This window comes from Falco biarmicus, chromosome 5, assembly GCF_023638135.1.
Source record: "Falco biarmicus isolate bFalBia1 chromosome 5, bFalBia1.pri, whole genome shotgun sequence".
Lineage (NCBI taxonomy): Eukaryota > Metazoa > Chordata > Aves > Falconiformes > Falconidae > Falco > Falco biarmicus.
Window position 1 is genome coordinate 62,866,754 of NC_079292.1, and position 20,240 is coordinate 62,886,993.

Consider the following 20,240-nt stretch of genomic DNA (forward strand, 5'->3'; position numbering starts at 1 on the left):
AACATGCAAACATTTTAGTAGATGGTTGGATGGAACCTAGAGGAAAAGGTATCAGTAAAACATGCAGAAATTTTAGTAGCTCTCTGAATGGCTGGATGTGACCTAAAAAAGGAATGAGCAAATTGATATTACAATTCAATTATTATTCTAACAACTTGGAACACAATTATAACAATATTCAATCTGTAAGATAATGCTAAAATTAAAAAACAAAGGCAGAAGATTTTAGATTGAATGAATATGGGATAACACAGTAAATTTGGTGGGATTTCTGTTGAGTCACCTTTCTCTGGAATTAAAATGGATGATCATATATATGCTGAATTTTTTACAACATTATTTCCGACATTTTTGAAACTAGAAACGCTGTAAAAGATTATTCTATGCAAGAAAATTTTATTTTTACTGCTCTGAGCTACTAATTTACAGTGAAATAATCACAAGATAACAAAGAATTTATCACACCGTCCACTATTTCTTAACTTTACAGTGAACATAAAGGAACATAAATACATTATTTCACACGGACAATAACTACTAAAAAGAAATAGAACAGTAAAACAGACACACAGATAGTTATACTTCATCTTCCTAACTTCTGCAGTTAACTTGTCTTAGAGATGAGGTGAAAATTATGGACTATGTTGTTTATGTGGACTACCAAGCTTGCTTTCCTGGCTGCCAGGTTCCAGCACAGCCTGACTGTACTGCAGAGAGGGGCTGTCCCAGGTTCCTATGGTGTGCTGTTTCTTATAAATTATGAGCAAAGAGGTCACAGCTGCTAACACTGTATAATTCAGATATTAAATCCTTCCTATCTCATTTCCATTCAGGGAAGTACCCAAATGTGTTGCTTCTGAAGCTACAGAAACAGTTTCATGAGTAACTTATACAAAAGATAACCTCTAGTTGGTTCTGTCCTCATTTCCTTGTTGAATTGCTCATTTTCTAGTGTAAATGATTTTGGACAGACTGGAAAAATGGAACATTTTCCCATTTTGTGAATTATGCTCACCATTATATTCTCTTCTGGCAGACAAACATGAAGGAATCACTCTAAGAAAATATACTTTCCCATACTTGGTGATACTCTGCAACAAAAGAGGAGCTGATAGGAACAATTGCACTATAACTAATTAAACAAAAAAATTACTACTGAGTGCTTGGCAATGACATCTACATTGCTTTGTGGAGGTAACAGTTTCACTGGAGTATGGCAGGTTGTTCTTTCTACGTACTGGTATTCAGACTTTCGCTGGAATTCTTACAGAGGCAGCTGATACCACCATGGACTGAAACTGGAAACACTTCCCTTCCTAGGATCTCAAATATTTTTTTTTGGTAGCAAAATCCTCCTAGAAAGGCTAAGTACCAAAAAGCATTTTTCCAATTAAAAATACCTCTGTTCTTCACTGAATGCAAACCAGACCCATAATAATATATAAAAAGATAATAGAAGTATTTGATAAGATACCTACCATGTTTTCTTTTTTATTCAGTAAAATGTAGACTTGTAAGCAGTGGGGAAAACACCATTCATGTTCAGTTCAGGAACAAATATTTCTCTCATATCAAAATAAAGCAAGCAGAACTAGCTGCTGGAATAGCTTGAGGCAAGACCTTCATCATTTTCCTATCATTAGGCATGCAGATTATTCCTGAATTATGTTTCCATTGCCAAGATGACAGATTTGATTACTCACATGAAATTTTGTGTGTCAAAATAATTGCTCAATGCAAAGATAGCTGGCAAAATAACATGCACTGAATTCTGGTTCAGCATTTTTATTTTCTTTAAGGGTACTTGAATCATACTCTGTGTTTATATTTTGACTTTGCTGAAAAAAATAGCCATGCACGCCTTTGCCAAATAACTCTGGAAGTATCAAGTATGCATCCAGTCTGTCTATAAGGCAAAATTTTGTCTTGAAGAGACCAAAAGCCAGAACACATTTTCAAGCAAGCCATTTCTTGATTTGCCATGAAAAAGCATAACTGTGCCAAATGAAAAGCAAGCAATACATCAGTTGTAAGTATATTTCGGTCTGGTTTAGCCCTTTATTATAGTGAAGGAAAAAAAAAGATTATTTTTTTGAAAATAAGCTGATGAGCTGTTTGAATTCTACTTTGGCAGGGAGTTCAAAAAAGAGCAAAATTTGGCCCAGTTCCCTCAAAATGTATCTTTGTAGCTGGAAGAATTGTCAACAGAGCTGGAGTCTAATCTCAGTGGCACAAAAATATATATTAAAAATGGAGCTGTTTTTTACATGCATTGCTAGTGGAACAATTATGTGTTTATTCACAGTAGACAGTCCTCAAAGACATTTTTCAGAACTTGTAATGAGCTCAACTGCTGGGCTTCCAAAAAGGACAGGAAGAAAAACGTGTAGTTTCTTTTATCAGATGAAAAAAATCTATTGGACTTTGCTGAAAGGTAAAACATGCAATATCAGGTTTCTGTGGTAGAACAGAAGCAGCTTAGAGTGACAGTAGAATATTGTCCACTCTATTTAAAAGCTACCAGCATCCACAGTATCTGAGTTTTAGCAAACTTGGTCAGTGTTAACAACCAGGCTCACTTAAATGTGGCTTTCTGCTCATGCAAATAACTTGAAAATTGATCTGTTAATTAAACAGTCTATATAAATACTGTTGCTGAAGTGTCAGTCTTGTTTGCAGAATTTCATTAAGTATCATGATTTCCTTGTGCTGGATAAGTCATGCAGATAAAGGATCCAGGAAGCTTCACATCACACTTCTGAAATTTGGCACCCAAATTCTGAATTGCAGCTCAAGCAATCCAGCATCAGAACAGCATTTAGGAATGTTCTCTTTACTGCCCATTTTAAAAATATGATTTCAAACTCACCTTTACCCTTTCCAGTTTCACCCTCCTGCGATGTTTTTTGTTCTGTGTAGGAAGTACAAGTATATTTTTGAGAGGATCTTAAAGTAAAAAGAAAAACTTACACAGCATTAAAAAACCAGCAATATTCTACGTTCTGCTAGTATTGAAAAAGCAAAATTAAAGTGTTATTGAGATATATGTATATGTAATACACAGTTGTAATCCCATAAATCATTTTACAACTCTGTGCATATCAATGCATTTTCTGTGTCTTGAACAAGTGCATAAGGTTGATGTTCCTGTACTCAGTGGAAGAAAAATACTGTGTTTTTCAGAAGCAGCAATCGTTAGTCTCTTGTTCTTGGGCTTATTTGTGAAAGCCTTTGAAATGAGTTAATATCATTGCTAATTTGAATGGAATGGGATCAGACGTGAGATACTGCCAAATATTAATGGTATACAGAGCTCCATCACCCTAATCAATTTATCCTTAAGACAAAGTACACCACAGACAGAACATATTGAGGGTGTCCTTAATTCTTTACCATCTTCATCATAATCTTTCCTCAAGCTGTTTGCTTTTAGTTTTCTTGATCCAGCTTGTCCTCTACTCCAAGGAGGTGAATGTGAATTATCTTTGACCTTATAGGTATGCGAAAACTTGGACTGTATTTTCAACAAAATAAAAATGTCTGTGCTTTTTCTATTTCAGGATCTGATATGATTCCTATTCTCTTTGGTTTTGTATCTCATTCAATTTCCATACAAGACCATTTAGAGACTTGTCAAATCATATGATTTGTCTTCAAAGTGTAAACACTCAATATTCTATTGGCTGTGAACAAGGACTTTCTGTGGCAGACTTACCTGTCAACTGTCTGATAAAACATGCGTGAAGGTCAACGGACTAATATTGTTAAGATGGAGCTAAGGTAACTTTTGTGCCACGGAAGAAATATTTGCAAGAACCAGTTGATATGATTATCCTGATTTCTTGTTCACATGTGCATAACCATGGTAACTATGAAAATAAAACTTGAAATTTGGAAGACAAGTCCATATTCTGGAAGTGTGACAGAATCCTGGATGCTTCTGTCTGAATTCCCTAAATTTCCAACCTCCAGTTGTCAGGTCATCCATCTTGGCCAGATGGTCAAATTGTTCCTTTTTAACAGGGATTTTGCTACAGTAACACTTTCCCTTCCTACTAGGAAATGAGCTTAGAATTCACTGTTCTTGGCAGGTGGTAGCATGTCTAAATCCCATTTGAAAACCTCATCAGGACTAAAAATACCAAACTGGTGGCTTGACATTGAGATCTAGAAGGAGCTCTTACAATGGCTTCCCCAAAATTTCCTGCTGTAGTTCAAAATTATGATTATGTCCAATAAACTATTTATATGTTATAGCATTTGGATTCTTGAACAACCAGCTTCCTTCTTTGTGTGATAGCTTGGTACGCATCTTGATGATACATCTTGGTAATCCAAGATGACAGCATCTCAAATCAGGCAGAAGGAAGCCAGGAGAAGTGATTGGTACTTCCAGCTTAGAAATATCCCAGTTTGGTCTGTGCCTAACCATAAAGGCCTGCTGACACCCTACTTGTACAGAGGAAGTACAAGATGGGGGAAAGGAAGGGGGTTATAGGAGTGATTTAATATTTAATCCTGTGTATTTAAATAAAAACAAAGATGATGTAACTTATTTGAAAATGTTAATAAGTCTTTTAATATAACATTTCAAATATGCTATTCCTTTCTGTCTACAAAAAGCAGTTCCTCATTTCAGTTCTACTTAAAAGTTAAGACCAATGAATAACATGAATTCAAGTACAAAGTCTATCTGATAAGTGCCTCAGTGTGAACATTTTGAAATTAATTACTTTAATATCAACTGTACAGATTTTATGGCTGAGTGAACCACAACCATCATGAATGAAATACAAATTACCTTTCCTTACAAATAAATATATGTGATATGAAAGAGTTCACCCTAAGATAAAAATAACAGATGGGCTATTTAAACATGAAACTCCCTGTGGCAAATGGTACTGCTACCTCCAGACTTTGTCTTTTTTTAATGAAAAAGTGTGTATTCTTTAATAAAATAGCATATCATTTAAACAAAGATATCTTGAATCAGCACGATAAAATGCCAGTTTGCAAGACTGTAGTAGATGCACGTTTAACACCTACAGAGTATTCTGTTTGGTACTGCTGTTTAGGTAGCTACACAGAGAATAAAAAACTCACCAAATGGTCAAATTAGACATGTGTAATGTACATATGTTATTAACCAGCACCTGAGAATTTAACTCAGGTTGCTCAATGCAAATCAAACTCACACAGCAAAGGCTTGCCTACCTTTCCAGCTCCCACTAAAGAAAAAGTAGCAGGTCGGCACAGAGCTTCAGCTTAACTTGAAGCCCTAGCACTTATGATTCAGTTTCACCTAACTTTGGCTTCCTGGAAGTTACTCACCCACTCAGTTCTAGACAACCAGACTCTTCAGGGCAACTGCCTATACATAGACAACCAGTGCCATTTTAGATGTTATCCAGGAAACACCCATTGGATGAGCATGTATGACCCAGGATCTGCTCCACTGATTGTAGGTGGAGCACTGCTGAACAACTTAGACAAGATACCTAATCTTCAGATGGCTAAAATTAGGTGAAATGAACCCCATGTTTGATTCTGTCAACTTTACTCACAGTGTGCCTTTGAGGAGAAACAAAAGGGAATATTTTAGTGATTAGATGCTGTTCAGCATCAAAGAAGACAGCATAATTTAGCCACAGAATTTAAGCGGTCATCAATTTCCTGTATCCTGAAAAGCATTTGCATCATTATGCAAACAAGTCTCTCGCAAACAAAAACTGAGTCTGAAAAATCAACATTCAGGCAAAGTGAAGTGAGAATATCTTACTCAGTTGGGTTTTCTTACTTTTCTTACTGTTCTCTCAAAGGGACAATGTACACAAAACATATTATGGCTATGCAGTATCCAGTCTCATGGAACTGTTGTTAGTGTTACAGCAGAAATTGGTGTTTTTTACACTAACCTGGAGGTGGCGGTGCACTTTCAGTTTCAGTCTCTGAAAAACAAGGAAAGATGACAGATATTGAGCTTCAAGTAAAAGCAAATATTTTTCACATATTTGGTATATTCTTGTTGAATTTGGACACAGTTTTGGTTCATTTAATATTTTAATGCAGTTCTCAAATTTATTTTTGCTTTCACACATGCAACACATGGCATCTTCAGAGTGACAGGGTCAGAGGCCTAAAGCTATTATGCTCTGTGAAGAGATGATACTGAACTTTTCCAGTCCAGAGAGATATAATACTCACAGAATCATAGAATTATTTAGGTTGGGAAAGACCTTTAAGACCATTGAGTCCATCCAACCATTAACCTAGCACTGCCAAGTCCACCACTAAACCATGTCCCTAAGTGCCACATCTACAAGTCTTTTAAATACCTCCAGGGATGGTGACTCAACCACTTCCCTGAGCAGCCTGTCCCAGTGCTTGACAACTCCATCGGTGGAGAAATTTTTCCTAACACCCAATCTAAATCTCCCCTGGTACAACTCGAAGCCATTTCCTCTTATCTTTTCACTTGTTCTTGGGAGAAGAGACTGACACACGCCTTGTTGCGACCCCCTTTCCTGTAGTTGTAAGAGTGATATGGCCTCTCCCAGACACGCAGGTCATCTTCCTGCACATATTCATGTTAATTTATATAGGTGGGACCCAGCACATTCTGGGACCTTTTGGCAATTCCAGTTGAGGACAATTCTGGAATATCGTGGGATCCAAGTTGAATTTCAAGTTTGGGTTTGATTTTTTAAAGTGAATTGGTCTTGAACATATGCTTAAATATATAAATTAGCACATCGATATGTTTCTGTCAGATGATATCCTATGTTTAAGCTATGATATTGCTATGTTTAAGCAAACTTTCAACTGGAATAATATCTGATATGACTTTAATTGTGAACTTTAATTAACAGAAGAGGGTCATTCACAAAGAATCCAGAGACCTTTATTTAATTTTAACCACACCATTAGATCTAGAGTTCAGAGTTCAGTGAAATCAGCTTAGCAGCTCTGTGTAGAACCTACAGTATGTTTCGGTGTTCTTTCTTTCAGTCATTCTTTTTAATCTAAATTGCTTTCCTTTCAGATGTGTGATACAGAAACCAGGCTTTTTATCCTATTTAAATGTTATCCTTTTGGGACGACATGTTCTCTGATCTAAAAATATTTTTTCAAAAATTAACTAGATAAAATTTACTTTTAAACCATTAAAGGAAGCTTATTTTCAACTTGTAAAATCCTTAGGACTCTGGACTCGTTGAAAATAGTAATATTTATTGGAGGTAGTGCATTGACTTATAGTTTAAGTACTTGCAACAAGCAAAGATTTAAAAGGTTGAAATCCTTAATTGTAACAGTAGATGGCTCTTACTAACCTTTGTCATGTTATGGGTATTAACCTTTGGGACCCCACCTAAGGTCGTACTCAGGAAATAAAGTTTCAATTTCTGTCACACAGAAATGCTGGTAAGGCTAATCCTTTGCACTCAGGTCTAAATTTAACTAAAACATAGTTCTCATTCTTAATATATCCATTTAACATTTAAAAGGGAGAAATACTTTTAGCACAAATATAATTTTGACTGTGTGAATTTGATATGGCTTAGGAACTTCCAGTCACATATGCAGATACTACAGTATATCCTTGTAGAAGGTCCACTGAGAATCCCTTGCTACAGGGAAAGAGCTCAGAGATATACATTCTGGTCACAGCACCCATCATACAGAATAGAAGGGAGAATGTACATTAAAGATCAACAGAAACAGAGTCTGACAATAATAAAACAGCTTTACTTAGGCTTATAGCAATTTATTTTTTCTGGTCTAATAACTAACATACTAAGTTTTGCTTTGTGACCTAGGAAAATATGAACATTTTTCATATGAAACTATGAAAATTCCACCACAAAAAGTAAGTCTTGGAACATAACCCTTTTACTACCATGACATTTCTTACTGCTTCCACTGAGAATAAAATAACATCTGTGGCATGGAAATCTATTTCTTGCATGGAAAAGTAATAGCAGATAATGGCTGACTATATAATCGTCTTTTTGAAATGTAATGGCTAGAAACAGGGAGTATTCTTACAAACACTGAATTGGAAAATTCTCTTTGGCTCACCAGCAAGGCCCACAGATTTATAAACAAAAGCTCACCAAACTCAGCAATTTCAAGGCTCAGATGAAAGGCTTATGAGCCTTTTGAGGGACTTTGCTTGAGATCTTCTTTCATGTTGAAAAGTATTTCATGGCTTCATCACACTATGAACACATGGTTCAACACAACACATTCTGTTGGTCAGAGATCACACATCTTTAGTCCTCTCTTACCTAGCAATAGGCACAGATGTTAGCCAAAATCTACTGCACAAACCAGACTAGAAACACTATTATTATAGTCTGAACTTCATCTCATACATGCAGACATACAAGGAGATATTCAAAACCTAAGCAATGTCACAGACAACCTACTCTAGCTGACCCTGTTGCTAGCAGGGAGGTTGGACTAGACAATCCCCGGAGGTCCTTTCCAACCTCACCTATTCTACAGTTCTGTGATGGGATGATGACTGAAGCCAGACCAAGAAGTCAGTGGTTTCTTTCCTAAACCATAATTCAAGGCTGTTTGGTCCATTGCTAACCGAGGCAAGAACTGAGCTCAGGGAAGAGACCTGAAGTATGGTGCAGGAGGAAAAAAAAGGAAGGGGTAAGAGTTCCAGGCACTGGGGGTGGCAGAGACATGGGAGATACTTCAGCATAATCTTTTGGCCATGTGTGACCCCTTTCATGGTCATGCTTGGCTTACAGTTCCATTCCTGAGGACAGCCAGGAAAAAAACCATTAATAGCACTGAGTAGTTTCCACCTCCCCAAAGAATGATAGCCCTCTCTGGCTGACCTCTGCAACAGGCTTGTCAGCCAGGAAAGGGCTCTGTGCACTCAACCAGCAGCTTACGGTTGTGCTCCTTCCCTAGGAGGCATGCTCACTGGAGTCCCCAGATGCCATTCCCGACAGCCCCATTGCCTAATATGGTGCTTTGTCGAGGCATTGTCAGGGGGGCTGGCGGTGGAGAACGTGGTGCCTCCAGCATGCGCTCCCCAGCCCCTTGGGAGAAGATGGGTTCACCGGGTTGTAACGATCCCTCCCATGCTACAGGGGAAAGCGGCTGTTGAAGGTCCAGTTACTGCTGGATTGACACCATGTCAACTGGGCCTTCTACCAAGCAATTGAAGTTCATTTCTGGTTCACAGTTTCTAAGGCAAAAGGCAGTGGTTTCTTCTTTGCAGTTCTTTATGTAAGAAGCCAAGAATGTTGGATGTCAGTGGGTTGTGTTGCGCTACACAGAGACCTTAGGTTATTCATTGGCTGTGAAACTTGTAAAGCAGCTGGTTATATAAAATTCTACAGCAAGAAAAGGAACCAACTTAGCAGTCTACTACATGGCTACTCAGAAAGGATAGTAGATTAAGAAGTGTAGTTAGCAAATAAAGTGAAAGCACAACTGTCACTTAGATAACATCTCCAGAAATGCTTTCATGCCTCAGCTGCATCATCAGATGCATTCAGGATCCAGTTTGACATAGGATATGAGCACTTAGAGACAAGACATTTTTATTTGTGATTTATAATTATACATGCACACATACACTCCTGAAAATCAGCAGGAGATGCAACCTGACCCATTACCAACAATTTTCCATCACTGTTCCACATTTACCGTGTTCAATATTTTGGATAAAAAAAGGACTTTAAATCTCTCCCTGTGTGTATAGATAACTAAGCTTTTAAAAGTTCCGTGAGATTACCCATGCACGAAAGTTATGGAAATGCTTAAAAACCATGTTAAATTGGGACTACCATTATTTAAAATTTCAATTCCATTTTAGGTCTGGCTGCAGTGACATCCAGCCTGCAATAACCACAAGTAGCTTTGGATCTGGCAGGGTGCTTATGTGTGATGGCCATTTTTCAAGGGCTCTAAATTCCCGCTTCCACTGGCTTCTGCGACAGCAACAAGCATAGAAACTCCCTGACCTCATATATATTACTTTTCACATTGGAGTATAAACATGACAAGGCATGCTGACAGTTCTAAAACAGTCTCCAGGTCCTACTCTACTACTGTGCTGGGAACAAAGTATTCTGGAGTCTTGAAGTTCAGACCATTCGAGAGCTACAGGTTGTCAGCAAGCAAACTGGGAAAGAGGTCTGGCTGGATAACTCTTCTCATTTTGCAACTCTGTACTCAGGACCAGGTTTGTTTTGGGTAGGCTTAGGAACTCTCAGTAATATTGGAAAACTAGTAGTGGTTTTATCCCCTCAGGTGAAGGAAATGACCTTGAGCTTTAAGTCAGGGCTTGCACAAAGTCTAAAGTTAACATTTCACCAGGCTGGAACATTCAACAGGAAAGTTTCCTGCACTAGTTTCTCCCTGCAGTTAGGTATAGATTGGTTACAACCCAGCAAAGACTCTGGTCTAAACAGACAAGGAATTGAGGATTTCACCCGGTCTGACCAGAGGGCTTACTCCCATCTACCTGAAAGGGAAGCCAGGACTACAGCTGCATCATCATGGACACAGGTATATCATCTCTGTGTAACAGCAGCATATTAAGGTGACTTTCATATGTCAAAGAGCACGAGGATGGTCACTTAATGCTTTTTGTCACAAAGACCTGTCAACGTCAAATTGTGCCATATTTAAGTAGGTGGATTAAGCTTGCGCACATAGCCTCAAGGGATCAGACAAATATAACTATTACGTAGGAATTCCTAAAGTGCTGACTCTGCTAGTCAGGCAAAAATAGACAAAATGCTAGTTTGGGGAGATAGCATAGCTCACCCCAGCCCTTGTGCAGTTGTCATGTGTAAGGATTGACCCCGGTGCACAGCCCCTGTAAGACACAAGAACTGCCGCTGTGGCACATGGCTTTCTCCCGAGGCAAATGCTCCACTAAAATAGGTGGGCAGGGAAGGTGCAAGGGTGTGGAACTGTTGCATTCTGCAAAAACTGAGCACAATCATGCAGACAGGGTCTGCCCGCTGCCTCATGAGTCTCAGTTCTTTACTGAGAAATCATCTGATTTGCGTGCAACCTCCACAGACAGTTCCCAACCTGAGTGGAGGCAAGAAACTATAACACCAGCTGAAATCACAACCTTTTTTTCTGAATATCCATGGACATTTTCTATATTACTTTTAAAATAAAGCTACAGAACCCATTCTAAACAGACTTCAGTCCTAGGTCCTGAGAGCAAAAGTGGTTCTAAAGGACTGAAGTGAATAAGCAGTGGTGCTCTGGTGGCTGTCTAGGTGACAGTTACAGTGGCCAGCAGTGTGATGCAGCTAGACTGATACATTTATTAAGTATTTCTGCTTTCTGTTTCCACTTGTAATGATGGTGTAGACAGAAGAGGCTGCCTGTTTTGGCTTACTGTGACCGTTTCTGGTTAGTCATGAATACTGCAACCTTAGGTTAAGTACTGTCTGTTGTTGCAACAAAGTGAACAAATCAGCATGTTCACTGAAGCTGAAATTATTTTTGTATTCCAGCAATTAGAACCATCATAATCTTGTGATGTATCTTCAGCTAGGGACTGGAGAAGAAATAGACTTAAAGAATTTGCTTAAAAATTTAGTTTTGCATATGATTAAAATTCAAAACTGTTCCTAATGAATTCCAGCTTGTAGGAAAAAACCAAAACCAAAGATAATAATTAGTCCAACTGTACAATCTCACCTACAATGCTCCTGTTTCAGTAATAATCTAAATACTTCCAATTATGAAGGATTTTATGGGCCACAGGATCCAATCAAACCATCATAGGATAAATGCAGAATGTTCCCCGACTTAAGGACTGCAAAACTGAATGAGCAGTTGGAACAAAAGCCTAGTAATAGTGAATTCTGTGGAATGAATTAGATACCAGGAAATAGTTTATAGATCTACTTGAGGAGCTACAGTAAAATTGGTGACTCCAGATTTTGTCTTCATTGCCATCCATAATTGTGGAAATGCATAAAGCAACCATTGCTTGTTTAGTGTGTTTCCTTGCAGTTTACATTTTTCTAAAATCATAGAATCATTTAGGTTGGAAAAGACCTGTAAGATCATAGAGTCAAACTGTAAACCTAACACTATCAAGTCCCACTAAACCACGTCCCCAACTGCCACATGCTAGTAAATCAAATCTGATCATATGTAAGCTTCCACACTGTTCTCATTTCTTATGAGAATTTTGCTTTCCTATAGGAATTAATCTTTAAAGAACACTGTAACCATGACCTTGAACAAAAGCAATTTCTTTAATAAAATGTATGTTCACATATCTATAGTCTCCCAAGTTTGTACAAGTAGACTACCCAGTAAAGAACTATGTCATCCATGCATTAAACCCCCACATATTTAATTTCTGGTAGGTAGGAGGGAGCTATCGGCAGTCAACACCCTCATCAGATGGTGCAAGGCTTCCTTGGCAGTCTTGAAGTTGCATGTGTACTGTAACTGGGAACTAAATGGCTGCCAAGTGTTGACAGTATTTGAAATAAGTAAAGCTAAATTTGGTGGCTTTAGTCTAGTTATCAAGTTTCCATGCATTCTCAAACTCATTTTTAACCTACTCGGGCCGCAAGGCACCGATATGGAATAATCAAATTCCATTTGTATTTCCATTGTATCTTTCTTCTCTGACTTTATATCAAGAAATGACTGCACTAAAGTTCCTGAGCACTTGTGCACCCTGGAGAAAGAGTACTCATGCTTGTATCTCACAGATCACAGACTAGCAGTAGACTACAATTTGAGTGCTGCACTCAGTTGAAATTTTTTGACTAAATTTTTTCCATGGAGGTTTTCACAATTGCAGTTTTCTAACTTATCCCATCATTTAAAAAAACAAAAACAAACTTTTTTTTTTTTAACTTGCAAACTGAAATTTTGTGATGCTGTGTATCCTGCAAAATCTCATAGGCAAAGTTTTGCTGGATATACCATCTACATGGCAAAAGGATTTTGATGAAATGTGTTACAGTGCATACAAAAGTGATTTGTGCTCATAAGGTAATTCAGCTTGCCACATAACTCTACGTTTATGAGAAGGCTTTGTCAGCACAGCTGTACCTGAAGGCCATTGAAAAATTTTCCAGGCCTGAGTCTGTTTGTGGCTATATTGATTTATTTTTTTTATTCTACATATTGATATGTTCAGTTTTATTTCCACGTTTGGAAATAAAAAAAAAATATTTTGAAGTATCATTGCAAGACTTGTTTTAAGATGAGGTGTATGCAGTCCCAAACATTACTGAAAAAATTCTTAGTAGGCATTTTCCCCATAAGACTTGCACAGTGAAAACTGCGGAAATTCCACACAGATTCAGTTTCTTCCTACCAACGGTAGCTCAATGATAGAAACACTCAAAGTCTCCACTGTCATGGCACCATCTCTGTTTATATACCACCAATTTAATGCAAGCCTGAAACGATTCCCTACACCTGGAATTCCATATTCCTCACCTACCTGTTCCCAGCCTGAGCCATTCTTTAACATTGCTTCACATGATGTACTTAAACATGGTTCTGGCTCCAGTTAAACAGGGGAAGGAGAAAACTGGCTGTGTAAATATTGCCAACCAGATGCGTGCTTATGCCTAAAGGACAGGAGCAGCGTTGCTACTTTTACGTTGTAAAGCCAACAATAAAACAGACCCGGCCTGGCACCTGAGCCTTACCTCTGCAGCTCTGCACCTGGCAGCCCCCGGCCCTGCTTTAGGCCCAGCAGTTAGCACGGATTTCTGCCTGCTGCTGCCTTAAAAAAGGGCTGTAGGTGCGGTGCGAGCTCTGCAGAACCACCCCGCCACACTGGGCTCAGCTGTGGGCATTCACCCCGCCTTTCCGTAGCGTGCGTTAGAAAGGCCCCGCTACGGGCCGCGGACGCGCTGCCGCGCTCCGCCCGAGGCCGGCCGCCCCTCTCACACCCGCCGGCCGCCCGCCCGGGGCGCTGCTGGGCCGCGGCACTGCCCGCCCCCCGTCCCCGGTTGGCTGCCTGTCCTCCCGGCCCGGGGAATAACCGCAACTCCCGCAGAGCAGGGACAGCCCGAGCAGCTCCGGGTCTGGGCTGCGGGCTGCAAACGGGCGACCCTGTGTTTCAGCGTTTCGAGCTCTGCACCAACGCCAGGTGCACCGGCACGGCCTGGCTTTGCTTTCTTTAGATTCTTTAAGCGCTGCAACACGTTTTTAACGTGTTAAATTGCCTGTAGAACAATACGATTTTTTAGCAGCAGGTGCTAGTGAGAAATTGAGTTTTCAAAATGACTCCTAGCCCAGCCAAGTGGAATTCTTGTTTTACGTATCCCACATCTAATAATTAATCTTTGCTATGTATTTACTGAAATCGATTAATCCACTCCCCATCAAATTGCCACCCCGTGTCAAAAAGTATGGCTATAGATAACTTTATTCTCAATTCCCTATCCTTCCTTGCAGGTTTGCTAGTAGTTTTTCTCTGGAAGCAAGTATTTTCATTTAGTTCAAAAGATTCAGAGAAAAATGAAAGCAAAAGACGCGACAATATGATCCCAGTGAGAGCGGCAGGCTGAGCAATGCTAACTTCCCTTCTGAAAGCTGCAAAACATCATAAAGCAGAGCAGGTCATAAAACACAGGACTGCTGCTCAGGAACAACAGGGATTTATTCCTCAAATTTAACGGTATATTTTTCAATGGCAGTTGCACTTCTAATTATAGGATAAAAGTCAGCAATAAAGTTGAAAGGGCAGTTATTTCAAGAGATGAGTACTTAACCAGTAAAGAACTTCCTTTCAGATAGTCCAGATAATTTCCAAACCAGCTCAGGAAACATTTTCTAATTTAGAAAAATGTCTTCACTGTTGTTTTGCTGAGCTATTCTGAAATATTTCACCCTGAATCGAGGAAATCAGTTGCAGGGTTTTTTTAATGGAAATTGCATTAGGGACCCTATGGTCTGAGTAACTGGAGTGAGCTCTACAAAGGACTACATCTCCTGGTGTTCCGTGCCTTCAGGTTAGTCTGAAGAGGCACGTAAGTATGTGCAGATAGTGGGAAATCATTCCACTTAGAGAGCTTGACTTTTAGGGGAAAATTAAGCATAAAGCTGTGGTGAATGTGAATTCATGCAATCTAGTTTGTTTCAGCAAATTACAAGGAAGCATTTGAGATGTGGTGATCTGTTTTATTTTAAACAAATTTCAGATTAAAACATTTCAACAATTTAAAATTAAAACCTGCTGGTATTCCCATTCCATAGTTTTTGAAATGTCAGCTTTTCTTTGAGGGTCTGGGCAAAACCAAACATCCACCTGTTGGGATTTACCCAGGGTTGAATTTATCAGCTTGTTATCAGCTCTTTGTCAAAGTAATATGTACTACAACTGTGTCTAAACATTGTCGTGACTCTGTCCAAATACCAAATAAGAAAAACATTTGCTTCAAGTCTATTTGACAGTGGGTGACAGATAATCTGATACTCTGTGATGTTTTCAAGGAAGAGTCTTCACAGCCTTCCATCAGATAAGAGCACTCTTCTGTCATCCGCACTTTAGTACTCAGCCTCCTCTTGAGAGACAATGGAATTATAAGAAAGAACTCAGGGCTGTCAGGTGCCTAGGTGATTAGAGATGGTTCAAGCAGCTAATCACTACCCCATTACTTATGTCAACCTGATTTTTTTTACCCAGTGCTGATTTTCAGTCATCAGGCTTGTGGCAAATAACTCAAGATGAAAAAGAGGTAGTAGCATCCACTTTCTTAGTTTACTGCAGGTAACTCAAATTTATGGGCTATGAAATTCAGGGGCTGCTACCGTTTGTGAGTGCTGATGTTCCAGTACATGCCAGCCAAAGATGATTTGTAATTAAGTCCGGAGAAGAATTTAAAAATCACCAAACATAACTGGCAATGCAGGAAAGCTTTGTATCAGAGCTGCAGTATTGTTGATACCAAACACTAAAAGAATGAGAAGTTACCCTAAAACTCAGAAACTTACTGATTTAATGGGAATTCTATGTACTGACTTTGGGAGGTTGTTGTTGGTGGTGTTTTTTTGTAAGCTTGTTTGCATATAAATATTTATTGTTACTTAGATGCCTGGAATTCAGTATCGTATTGAAAAACCTTTAGGAGTATTTTGCACACATAGAAAGGACTTTTTCTGTAGGTAAAAATTCAGGACACCTAAGGTCCAAGAAACCTATGGCACTAGGCAAATCTTTGGTGGATTGTGCAGCAATATTTATGTACACAAAAGTCACGTATGACCCTTTGTGGGTGTTAGGCATACGAAATTACATACATCCCTCTGTGTTAATACTGTTACATTTTCTACCTGTCAATCTCATTCTGCAGCAATGAAGATAACGGAGAATTATAAGTCTTCACTTTAAAAAAGTCACATAATTTTACCTTTAGGGAAAACACTACAGCAGGATGTTTGCAGACAAACTGTGGGGGTTTGCATCAGCAAATCACTAAGTGATATAAAAAATCTCTCGCAAAGCATGACAGCGAAATGCATTTGAGATGCTACTGTGTATAACAGTCACAGCTCACTGAATATACTTTCTCTCCAGCTAAAAAAGCTGTTGGGTAAGAGAGAAACCTTCACTGCAGAACATGGAAATGCAAAACAAGGGCAAAGAAAAAGGGGCAGAGGACAGAGGTCAGATTTCCCCTTTAAAAATAGGGCTAAGGGAAGCTTAGATGAAAGATTAGTAAGGCTGGAGGGAATGCCATGGAAAAAATGTCATAAGGCATCTGACCCTCTGTGCCTTCACTGAAGTCTGCATCTGTGGAGGAGTGGCAGCCACAGCCTCCATTGGTATTATACTCCTCTTTGGGTCTAAAATAAGGGTTTTGGCCTAGATACTATGTTCTTATAAAAACAGAAGATACCGAATGTGCTACAGTGTGTGTATGTATATCTCTATCTACGTGAATGTCGCAGCATGAGACCCAGAAGCTATTAGTCAATGAATTACTCCATCTGCCTGGCATTTCTCATGTGACTGTTCCTAGATATCTGTAGCCACAGATATTCTCCACATCACCAGGGATAAGAGTTTTTTGTAAGTTTTGCTAGGAACAATGCTTTAGTGGTACTGGAAACTAATAAAGCTGTTGAAAAGGACAGTAATGCAATACTGTGGACATTCAAGTGTGCAAATGATTTGAAACGTTTCATTTCAGGTCAGAAAACAGTGAAAGACCCTATCACACAGGCACAATCAGATCAGACTGATGAGAGGAAGTTTTTCTTCCTTCTAGAACAGTTGGAGCTGGTGCTAGGGGCCATAATTCGAGCATTTCTCTTGCACAGAAAAGGTTTCATGGCAAAAAGTTATGAAAATGAACACAAAAATACCCAGAGGCTGGAATTCAACAACTGTTCAACAGCTCTGATTTACTGCTTTTTGTAGTCCACTAGCACACTGGAGTAAGGTGTGCATCAAGGAGTAACACTTATCTCATCAACTGAACCAGTAAGCTTTAGCAGTAAGCAGTTTTAGCTGCATCTGCATTGTTTGATTTCACCACACCTTCAGGGCTTTGAGAGAAGACAAAATTTGAAATGGGCTTTCAGACTCGGTTTTCATGCTAGCTGAACAAAGCCTGGTTTCTGTTCAAGAAAAAAGTAACTGTTTGAGGTGATTTATGAGTTGCTTTCGCTCAGCCCCTTCCTAATGTGTTCCATCCAGTCCGTTCAATAGCAAGAAGTGGAGCAAAGGTCTCTGCAATTTATGTCTATGCACACAGAGCTAAGATGTGTAAACAGAAATCTGCATAAAAAGGGAATCTTCGTCTGTGTCTGTGTATGACTGCAACGTACCCTTGGCATTTATGACCAAAATTAGTAAGTTATTCTGAGCCTGAGAAGTCGTGATGAGTGTGTATTTTAATACAGATCCCTCTCAAGAAGCATTGTGGTACTACTGAACAACACTTTCAGATGTTCACTAAAACCACCATTTGATCCTAACGAGAATTAAATTAGAAGGGAGCTTTTTGTAATAATCACCTGATCAAAATAACTTGCTGGAGCCATCACATATAAGAACAACTGCCCTAAGAAGTAGGTCACATGCTATTTTCAATTAGTAATAGGGCCAGGGGATAGCAAATTATGTAAGAAATATTTCCTGATCTCCAGGGAAGGGACAGCAATGACTCTTGAACATGTTTAATTGCTGCAATACATAGCAGGATTCCCTTCTTGCTGCAGTGTCTGTACACTTTTGGGAACATGGAGGTGGCACATAGTGGGCCTCTAAATTGTGGAATGAGTCACCCAGCCACGCTCCCATGTCCTGGTACTGCAGCTCTCTGCATGCATGGAAGTCACATGCACTGACTGACTTGCAAGTTACCATATTTGTGAGGGTCTTTTTTGAAACAAACAACTTTACTCCAAGGCAGAGCATAGAGTGATTTTTAGGATGGTGAATTTTTTGGAATTTCAGAACTTTTCTGAGACTATGCCATATTCAACTTTTAGTTGAACGACCTTCTGACACTACTTCAGGAGGTCTAATGTCCTAAACTAACCCCTATCTAGCACTACCAGGGAGCAGGGCATGCAACATCTCAGTATTATGACATCTAACACCACCATGGCTAACTGCAGCAGAAACAACAGGTTATTTTGCCACTTTAAACTGAAAATACACATAAAGACACTTGGCCAAGCAGTGGAGGATTGTGGATGTGACTGGTCTTCTTCAGATGAGGCAGTTCTAAGCCATGTGGATGTAAGACATCCTGCATCACTTAGCCTAGGTCCCACCAACTGCTCTGTGGAGATGCCATTAGCAATACAGACATAGGTAACGGGAAAAGGAAGTCAGAAAGAAACCACTCCATTTTTTGAATGCTGTATTTTTTAGGGTTCAAAGAGGTCTCTGTTCACTCTCTGCTTCAAGCATCTCCATCTTTGCTGAATCATCTGCTAGTTCATTGAGCTCTAAGAGCTAAATCCACACCTGAAAAAATTAGGAGCACTAAATTCCAGAAATAGGAATTTATGGGGATTTCTAAATCTACATGTCTTTTGTTGAACACGTTGTAGAATATTCAGAAACACTTTATTGTTTAACATAAAAAGTGCTTGTTACTCATAGCTACAAATGTCCTTGATGTAACCAGTCATTCGTCTAACAGCATGAAGCTGTTGGAGGAAGTGAGAGTAAGCTGGAGTAGAAAGGAAGAAGAGTAATTACTATTGCTTGGAACAGGAATGCTACTTTCTGTTTCCTTTCATTGATGAAAAAAAGAAATTTAATTTTTAGTTGATTTAAATGCTCAGCTATGAAATAAAATATATTGTCTCCTTCTTATAAAACATGAAGTAAAACCATCTCAATCTCCCAAGTAACAAAAATAAATGGCTGTAGCACCTTTTGTTTCTTTCTTTTTTCTTTTTTTTTTTTTGTTTTTATTTTTATCAGTGCACCCAGCAGATTTACAGAAGGGCGCTCTTTTCTTGGCTCAGGGGAATCTGGGCCCAATGTACTCCCTCATTTGTTGAGGGAGAGCATCCGAGTATCACATGCAAATAATGCTGGAGTGGAACTCTGTCCTTGTCTTAAAAACTACCCACTGCAGAAAATCCTTAAACACTAATTGAACAAATTATACAGAGTAACTCTGCAGCCTTATTGTTAAGGTACTCAGAAAAAAGGGAGAGACATGAATGTGCGTCTGTGGTGTGAGCTAGGAGTCTGAGCTACCATTATAATCAATGGAATTAGATTTTTATTCACCATAAAATAGCTGCTTATGGCTCAAATAATTTCCTTAAACATAGCTGATCAATGATATTCAGGTACTGTAGAAACCCTTCTGGTTTCTAGTTACTACTCCAGGGTGTTGCAGATCTGCCGTAGGTCCTGAGCCATATCTGCCAGTCCAAAATGGGTATTCAGTGTATCCTAGAGCGTCTCATATGGCAGTAGGCACCTATGTTTAGGCAACTGCTGGCTGGTCAGCTGAACAGCAATTTGGGCTCCACTGACTGTAATGACCCGCTGCCTGTGACTCCAGTGGGAGCGGGGACACCTAGTTCACTTGTGCACTCTTCCATTTAGGTATCTGGTTCCTAATCCAGAGATCTTCTGTGACAGTTAAAAGACTGTTAGGATCTTTGTACGGTTGCAAACTTATCAAAATTTTCAATGAACTAACATGGGCATTCATGTCAGATCAGTCCTCTCTTCCCTAACTCTTAAAATGCCAACAACTCTTCAAAACAAAACA

General features: G+C 39.2%; 1 protein-coding gene across 1 annotated transcript in view; it reads right to left on the reverse strand.

Annotated features, from left to right (window-relative positions):
* The window catches only part of MYBPC1 (myosin binding protein C1), a 93,699-nt gene that overhangs the window by 55,554 nt on the left and 17,905 nt on the right, over positions 1 to 20,240 (reverse strand). The window contains exons 3-4 of the mRNA XM_056339878.1: positions 5,916 to 5,948; positions 2,870 to 2,911 (exon numbers count right to left, since the gene is read on the reverse strand). Of these exons, the coding sequence (XP_056195853.1) occupies positions 2,870 to 2,911; positions 5,916 to 5,948 (75 nt within the window). The remainder of the gene's footprint in view (positions 1 to 2,869; positions 2,912 to 5,915; positions 5,949 to 20,240) is intronic.